Source organism: Wyeomyia smithii, chromosome 3 (assembly GCF_029784165.1).
Source record: "Wyeomyia smithii strain HCP4-BCI-WySm-NY-G18 chromosome 3, ASM2978416v1, whole genome shotgun sequence".
NCBI classification, from domain to species: domain Eukaryota; kingdom Metazoa; phylum Arthropoda; class Insecta; order Diptera; family Culicidae; genus Wyeomyia; species Wyeomyia smithii.
In genome coordinates, this window is record NC_073696.1 from 96,199,655 (window position 1) to 96,208,421 (window position 8,767).

General features: G+C 41.5%; 2 protein-coding genes across 2 annotated transcripts; one reads left to right on the forward strand and one right to left on the reverse strand.

Annotated features, from left to right (window-relative positions):
• Window positions 1–144: 144 nt before the first annotated feature.
• LOC129727814 (uncharacterized) lies at window positions 145–2,955 on the forward strand. The gene is made up of 5 exons (XM_055686018.1): window positions 145–434; window positions 736–879; window positions 945–1,089; window positions 1,153–2,222; window positions 2,279–2,955. Exons 1-5 carry the CDS (start codon window positions 329–331, stop codon window positions 2,920–2,922), a joined length of 2,109 nt encoding a protein of 702 aa, XP_055541993.1. The 5' UTR covers window positions 145–328; the 3' UTR covers window positions 2,923–2,955.
• LOC129727815 (uncharacterized) lies at window positions 2,920–3,539 on the reverse strand. The gene is made up of 2 exons (XM_055686019.1): window positions 3,180–3,539; window positions 2,920–3,107 (listed from the first exon to the last, which is right to left on the reverse strand). Exons 1-2 carry the CDS (start codon window positions 3,417–3,419, stop codon window positions 3,000–3,002), a joined length of 348 nt encoding a protein of 115 aa, XP_055541994.1. The 5' UTR covers window positions 3,420–3,539; the 3' UTR covers window positions 2,920–2,999.
• Between the last annotated feature and the right edge of the window lie 5,228 nt (window positions 3,540–8,767).

Genomic DNA, 8,767 nt, shown 5'->3' on the forward strand with positions numbered 1-8,767 from the left:
TACAATTAAATTTAATATTCAATAAACAATCCCTTTTCGCATATTGTTATTGTATTTCTTTTTGCTTTCAGCACATGTATAATCAAATTGCTGATAGCAGTAGAGTCTCTTGCCGTTAAAAACTTTTTCGACAGCATGCTATCAGTAGAGGTTTAATCAGTTTAAAGAAACACCTCCTGGAAAACAGTTCATTTCTGCCAATCCCGCTATACTTAGGCTTAAAAAATCTTTTACTGTTCTGTATTTTGTTGGCGTTCTACGTTAAGCACTACTGCTGTCGGTTAATCTGTTTATAGAAGCTAATACGGACGTGGAACCGAAATAGAGAATGATCGTGGGTGATCTGCTTGACTCACTGAAGTCAGCCGTGAAAACGACGGTGTTTTTTGTACTATTCTGCGCGCTTCTGCCTCTGTTTGTTATCAGTTATGCAAGTGAGTTGTACATGCTCAACCGAGTGGAGTAATTCAAAAATGCAAATGAGATTACCAGTAAAGCATGCATATGTGGCACTTTAAAAAACTGCATTAAAAAGTGGCACAGTAAAACGCTGTTCATTTGTATAAAGTTTTGATGATTTCGTTATTTCGAAAAGCACATTGCAGTTTGTAGGAAAACTAAGCATACCTATCTGTGAAGTAGAATATCCTCCACTCTGTTTTGAACTGTATAAACTGTGATAACAAACCGTACGTTGAACTCATTACAATTATTTCATTTTAATTTTGAACTTAGCGGTGGCAACGAGTCGCAAACTGTGGATAGCGTTTTTGGCAAACCGTTATCCATATCTGAAATTCGCTCGTACAAACAACATTCGCAGCCTGGTGGATACATCGCGGAACCCGGGAGTGTTTCACGTACTTCTGCAAGTCGAAGGCATATTGCTTCTTGATTGCGAGTAACAACGGCTCAGATTAACATCAACAAATTATCTATTACAGGCAGCTGTGACATCCATGCAATCAAGGCAAAGTTCATTGATCACGTTCTAGGCAGACGAGATCATACGGGGCGCTTGTGTTTCTCACGTTTAAAATTCCCGCTCATTTCCTGCTGGGGACAGTACGCTTTTGTCAAGAAAACCAAGTATGACCTAATCACAGAAATAGCTTATCTACGAGCCATGTTTTATAAACCGATCTGTTTCAGAGATTTCAACATTGATAATCACATCATACTGTCCCCTCTGCTACATCGTGGCCGACCACTGACCGAAGCCAACCTGCAGGAGTATGTGAGCGAGATCATCTCCAAGTATATGCCTCCGGACATTTCCCCGTGGCAGATTTTTTGTATTCCGATGTTCTCCAGCAGTCCGGCCAGTGGATCTGCCGAGTGTGATAGTAATGCACCATATTATTACCTCTTGTATAGAATCCATCATTTGCTCCTGGAAGAGCAAGATAAGCTGAGAATTGCGGACCTGTTATTGATAGATAACCAGAGCGAATTGAAGGAGAGCGATGCAACGATCTCTGAGTGCGGTTCTATTTTCACTAACCTGATGGAGAAACCTCGCTTCATTCCGCGGATTTGGGGAGATCTCTGCGTTACGATTAGCAACGTGTGGAATGAGTTTGTGTACCAACACGATCCGCTGGAATCGCCGGATATTGAAAGAAAACACATTGCAGGAATTCAACAACTTATTTCAGTTATTCTAATTGGAGCAGTTGCAGTAGTGTCCGATTTCTCGAAAGGGTTTTGGAAGGTTCCCGAGAGTCCGCTGATGAAAATTGATTTTCTGAAGTCCTTGATCGATCGCGAGATTCAGCGAAGAAACTTAAATCTAGGAACTATTTGGAATGCCATCACAGCTTCTTTCGATCCTATCAACGTCATCAAAGAGGGTATTTTTATTTCCTGGAAAATCGGTGCAACATTGACGCTGATGGTGCCGTGGTATGTGTTCAGAGAGATAGAGGCCATTAGAATATACATTTTATTAAAGAAGGCTAAAAGAAACACTGTGATCGGTTTCCTGCTTGAATATGTTCCCATATTCTATGGTGCACTGCTGGAGTACTGGAAAGGGGTGAAGCTATTATACACGGCTCCTAAATTGGTTTACGAGGAAATTTTCGAACTTAAACCAAATACTGGACATTATTTGCAGAATGTGAGCCTTTGTGGAAGAAAGGTAGTCTCATGGTCAGAGAGTATTAAAACCAGTGATTTGGAGGTTAATTCGACAGAATCCTCAACAACTAGAAGAACAGGTAATACTACATATTTATGTTTTACCGTGATTCTAAACCCTTTCATCTTATTCTAGGATCCAACCATTCGAAGCAGAACTGCAACTCACCCAGTCAGATTGAGATTCTCCTGGCAATCATGTCCAGTTCTCTGCGTGCGCTTTGTCAAGACGGTGATGGAAAAATCCCTTCCCATATTCAAATCAGTGGACGATGCATGCTGCAGGATTATTTGTTCGGAAACACCAATTACTGGACTGGAAACAGTGGTTTCGTGTCGCTCAATCTTCCGGTTGTTGAGGGTCTTGACCGAAAGCAACTTTTCCGAGCGATTCGTTCATCAATTACGCAAATACATCACCAGCAAGTGATGCTGAATTTTTTAACTGTAGCTCAGCTCAAGCATGACTTTTTGACGGATGCTTTGCCGCTGGTTGTGATGAAATTACTCATGAACTATCTGTCGAGGCGGTTTGCGGTAACGGTGACGGAAATCATTGAAAACCAACCCTTTCGGGAACGTAAAAATTTGTTGGGACATGTGGTCAGAGATATCATCTACTTTAGACCTCCTCAATCGAACACGAGTGTTTCTATCACAATACAAACATTTAATGGTGAGGTACGTTTTGCATGCATGGCCGATTCCAATATAAGCCCCAAGCACTTAGCTCTAACATCGGGTTTTCGAAAACAATTTGTTGCTTTGAAGGAACAGTGAGTGTTTGAAAATCAATATATTGTTTGAGAAAAGAAAAAACACAAAAATGTTATACTTATGGCTTACTTAAAAAGATTTTATCCCAAGCGATACACGTCTCGGCAATTGGCAAGAAACATGCACAACATATTGTGTCCCTCAACATCAAACTCTTGATCCTCAGGTTTTGCTTTATAAGTGATAATCTGTAATGTATGAAACGAAGTTCTTGTTACTTTATGTAGTCTACTATTGGTAAACAGCAGCAGCGGTTTTACCTCTTTGCATCGTACACTGTTATTTGATCCAGCCATTCCAATGACTTCGACCCAGCCGCTTAGCGGAGCAGTTAGCGGCTCATTCAGGTTAACTTGTATAGAAACATCGTCTGTTGTTTGAGCCGTAAAGCTGTGTCCATCCTTGTCCGCTCGTTCCACATGAACGTGAATGCTAACTGGCTGACCAGCATTTCGTTTCAGCGTCGACCCATTGACGATCGAACGAGGCTCGAATACCATTTTTGATTGCGGTGCACGATTACTGTGAAACGATTCACGAACAAACTTGAATTATCAATCGCACTTTACACAATGATTACGCGCGTTTGTCGCTTGTGGCTGAACGAAACCTTAACGAAATAAAATATTAGCTGACAGCTTGGATAAGAGTTGCCAGATTTCATGACAACGATTATCAAAATTGAAATGATTTAATTTGAGCATTTGGTCTTAGCCGAGCCTTTGGCATCCCTATACCGAGTAACAGTGAATGACAATGAACTCATGACTTGGGCTCAAATTAATTTGTGCCCGCTGTCAGCAGTAAGATGAAGATGTATGAAGAGAAGTGGTGATATGCTATCTATGGCTATGCTATGGCGTGATGCCAAAGGGGTGGTCTTAGCCGTCCGATGGACAACACAAAAAAAATTGAGCATTTAATATGGAAACTTTGGTTGGCACCCTTGAGCAGGACATGTCCTGATTTTGAGATCGTTTTTGGCGTCCTGATTTTTTTTTTCATATTCTAGCATTTGTCCTGATTTTCTTAAGATGTTCCGTTTGAAAGTGTAACAATATGAAGAATTTTGTTACAGCGCTCTTTGTGAACGATTTTTGTCTTTTTTTTTGTAAGATTTGGACCACATTGTTCTTGATTTTTGTGGTAATTGTCTTTGGAGTAATGAGAAAAATCGACATTAAGGGAGGTCCCTACTCTGGTAAGTCGAAAAACAATTAATTTTCGTGATTTCTTAGTTGTTGGATGTGTAGTGTTCTGTGTGTAAATGTTTCTGCGTGTAAATGTTTCTGTGTGTATTATATTTTACTGGCTGGCAGCACTTTCCTAGAGCTGTCAAAGTTGGAGCGGGAAAAGGAATGAATGCGTTACAAGGTATGATAGCGTTGTATGCGTGTGACGGCCAATGTTGAGAGGATGCGAATCGAAGAAGCCATTTTCACTTATGTACTAACCACCAACGCGATCGCACGTAATAAAACCGAGTGGAATTTTGAAAAATAAAAACGCGTGTTTCATTAGGACGCCATCTCGACAACTTCAGAAGTGGGATTCGGTTCGGATTGAAGCCTAATTTTAGTGCAGCTGGCAATGACGGCTCGAATGACAAAGGGTGAACTCCTCGAGTGGATGCAGGCGCATGAAATCGACATTCCGGCTACAGCAACGGTTCACTTGCGGGCTATTTTCGATAGCCATCCAGAAAATTGTGCTGCGAACAATGGCGAACTTAACAATAGCGAAGAGGGTTCACAAGAAGAATAAGACAACGAACGGGAGTCTGCGCTGGATGAAGAGATCCGGATTCTTCAAAAGAAAAAGCAAATTGCTGATTTGCGACAGGAATTGGCCGACAACGAACAGTTGGTAGCCCGAGCCCCGGACTTCCAAGATGTGAAGTGCCTTGTTGCATCATTTGCTGGAAGCGATTTATATGTCGCTGAAAGATGGCTGGCTGATTCTGAACGTGCTTGTGACTCCGTGGGTGGAGGCGAAGACTTTCGGCTAAAATTTGTTCGCAGATTGATGGAACCGGGCACAGAAGCTGAGTGGTTTCTGCGAGTAGGTCGTTCTACCACGTACGCAGAGTTTCGTGGAAATTTTTTGCAAAACTTCGGTCACTCATTTACAGTGGCAGAAATCGTTGGCAAGCTCAAGAAAACCACGTTTGCCACATGTAAGACATCGGTGATGGGCTACATTCTGAAGATGCAAGAAATTGCTTCGCGTGCTGATATTGACGAAGCACACACTGTGCAAATGATTGTTGATGGATTCCGTGACCGATCTGCTGATATTTCCGTTCTCTATCCGGCCAAGGACATTCTGCAACTTAAGCAACTAGCACGACGTTATGCGCAGCTCCGAGAAATCCGTTCCAGTTCCGTCCGTTCATTGCCACTTGCTTCAGCTTCCGGAAGCAATCAATTGAAGGTTAGAGGAAGTTCCGATTCCGAATTACGGTGTTATAATTGTTCCGGAAAAGGACACATTTCTGCTCGCTGTTCTGAGCCTCGCCGAGAGCCAGGATCATGTTTCCGTTGCGGTTCCGGTGAACACATTATTAAGGATTGCCCTAAACCAGCGCCGCGCAACAAGGACGAAGTGGCATTGGTAGATGATTTTCGTCGGAACAAGTCGACTGATAAGCCCAACAACCAATTAAACGCAGCTCTTGGTGAACTCAATCTGGTAAGTGTTGCTTTGCTGTCTGATACAAAAGTGCATCCATTAAGCCGACTTCTCTCTCTTTTCGATACGGGCAGTCCGATCAATCTGGTTAAACGATCCATTGTTCCTAGCGAACTAATTTTCCCTGATAAGAAGTTTTGCGGATTTCGAAGCATAGGAGGGTTTCCGCTTTGTACCTATGCTGTTATTCCGGCCTGCATTACATTTGATGGTCATTCCGAGAAACTGAAATTACACGTTGTCCCAGATCATTTTATGACTCATCCTCTTTTGTTGGGACGCGATTTTTTGAAATCTTTTGGAATTATTTTGTTCAATACGCGATCAAATCAATATAAAATCAAAGTAAAAAATAACGATCAAATACAAATTTCTGATATCTTGTTACATTGTGTATATGATTTGTCCCAGGTGAGGCAGGTAGACAATAAAGAAAGTTATTCCCGTTGCTCAAACAATTTCTGTAGTATCGATACTGACCATTTACCAGCTCCAGACATCTACGGAATCGAACTTTATGAAGAGGTTTATATCAACCCGAAGTTGGAGTCACATGTCCGATCCGAAATTATGTCAATCATTGAAAAAAACTATTCAAAAACTGAAAACATTCCGGAAAGACAACATACTTACGAAATGAAGTTAAATTTAACATCAAATATCCCTATCAGTTATGGTCCGCGTCGTCTTTCATATGCAGACCGAGTTGACGTTGGCACCATTATTGAAGGTTTATTATCTGCAGGGGTGATATGACCTAGCAGTTCTCCGTATTCTTTTCCGATCGTGCTGAGAACAAAGAAATCTGGTGAGCGGCGCATGTGTATTGATTATCGACCATTGAATAAAATTACTGTTCGTGACAGTTATCCAATCCCTTTAATTGACGAATGTTTAGAGAGAGTAGAAGGGAAGAAATATTTTACCGTTTTGGATTTAAAAAATGGATTCCACCAAGTGAATATGGCCCCAGACTTAATTCCGTTTACCGCTTTCGTGACACCAGGGGGACAATACGAGTACGTCAAGATGCATTTTAGGTTACGCAATGCTCCAGCAGTATTCCAGCGGTTCATTGATATGGTGCTAGAACCTTTCATCAAGGATGGATCGATCGTAGTGTACATGGATGATGTTACGTTAGCCACAAATACGTTGGAAGAACATTTTGATCTTTTAGGGCGCGTTCTCCGAAGGTTGGCAGAATACCGGCTAGAGATTAAAATGAAGAAATGCCAGTTCTGTTTTACGGAAATCGAATTATTGGGATTTACAGTGAGTAGCAAACGTATCAGACCGAATGATTCGCACCTAGAAGCCATTAAAAGTATGCCATTTCCGCCAGATGCCAAGCAAATGAGTAAATGCCTTGGATTATTCTCGTACTGCCGTCGCTTTGTTCCGTGCTTTTCTTCTATATCAATGCCGCTACGTAATTCCGTAAAACCTGGTGCTAAGTTTGAGCTTGATGAAAATTGCAGAAGTGCGTTTGTTACCTTACGTGACAAGTTAGTTTCCGCCCCAGTCCTGGCTCTTTACAACCCATTACGTGAAACCGAGTTGCACTGCGATGCTAGTTCCGATGGTTTTGGTGGAATATTGTTACAGAAACAGGATGACAGTAAACTGCATCCCATAGCCTATTTTTCGAAACGAACTACTTCTGCTGAGTCTCGTTATCATAGTTTCGAGTTGGAGACGCTCGCCATCATTTACTTCTTGAGAAAGTTCCGAATCTATCTGGAGGGCATTCCGTTCCGTATTGTAACAGATTGTAACTCCCTCGCCATGACACTCAATCGGAAGAGTGTCAATGCCAGAATTGCTCGATGGGCATTGGAGCTAGAGAATTATCACTACTCTATTCAGCACCGTAGTGGAAAGCTTATGAATCATGTTGATGCATTGAGCCGCATTCCTTTGAATTCTGAACAGGTCGTTCACGGTATCAGCCCAGATGATATTGACTTCCAATTGCAAGTGGCTCAAGGGCGCGACGTTACAATTCTAAACTTGAGAGAACGGTTGGAAAAAGAATCGGTTAAAAACTATACTTTAGACGACGGATTGGTTTATCGTTGCTCATCGGATGGAAAACTTCTGTTTTATGTCCCCAGTGAAATGGAAAGTCACATTATACGCAGCGTTCACGAGAAGTTATGTCATATGGGTGTTACGAAGACTCTGAATCAATTACGGATGCATTATTGGTTCCCAAATATGAAAGATAAGGTTGAAAGTTATATTAAGAATTGCGTCCGTTGTATCATGTATTCAGATTCAAATTCCGATGCAGGTCGTGTTTTGCACAGCATTCCGAAGAAACCTATTCCGTTTGATACTATTCACGTTGACCATTTTGGACCCCTTCCGTCAATTACGTCTAAGAGAAAACACATTTTGGTCGTTATCGATGCTTTTACGAAGTATGTTAAATTGTACGCTGTCAATTCTACGAGTACGAAAGAAGTGTGTGCCTGTCTGGAAAAGTATTTTGAATGTTATAGCCGTCCACGAAGAATTATTAGTGATCGTGGATCCTGCTTCACTTCGTTGGAATTTGAAGCTTATTTGTTAGAAAACAACGTCGAACACGTGAAAATAGCTACAGCATCTGCTCAGGCTAATGGGCAGATAGAGCGTGTCAATCGTGTCCTCAAGGCTATGTTAGGGAAACTTACGGAACCAGTTCAACATGCTAATTGGACTAGAATGCTAACTAAAGCAGAATACGCCATGAATAATTCTGTTCACTCGAGTACGCATCAAACTCCCTCTATCCTATTGTTTGGAGTTGGTCAAAGAGGACGGGATATAGATGGTTTGTCAGAATATTTGGAAGATAGGTCAGACGCAGAGATAGTTCGAGATCTAACTGAATTACGTCGAACTGCTTCTCATCATATTAAAGACTCTCAAAGTAAGAATTCCGTCTCCTTCGAGAAAAGACACTCGATACCCAAAACGTTTACCGAAGGTGAATATGTTGTCATACGTAATGTCGATACTACAATTGGGACCAATAAGAAATTCATTCCGAAGTATCGGGGACCATATCGTATACACAAAGTATTGCCAAATGATCGCTATGTTATTTGGGACATCGAAAATTGTCAAATATCCCAACTTCCTTATGACGGTATAATTGAAGCATCTC

Coding starts and splice junctions, on each gene's coding strand:
- LOC129727814 (XM_055686018.1), top strand. CDS start 329: ATGATCGTGGGTGATCTGCTTGACTCACTGAAGTCAGCCGTGAAAACG. Junction 1,090..1,152: donor GCTTTTGTCAAGAAAACCAA/GTATGACCTAAT, acceptor GATCTGTTTCAG/AGATTTCAACATTGATAATC. Junction 2,223..2,278: donor CTCAACAACTAGAAGAACAG/GTAATACTACAT, acceptor ATCTTATTCTAG/GATCCAACCATTCGAAGCAG.
- LOC129727815 (XM_055686019.1), bottom strand. CDS start 3,419: ATGGTATTCGAGCCTCGTTCGATCGTCAATGGGTCGACGCTGAAACGA. Junction 3,108..3,179: donor ACAGTGTACGATGCAAAGAG/GTAAAACCGCTG, acceptor CATACATTACAG/ATTATCACTTATAAAGCAAA.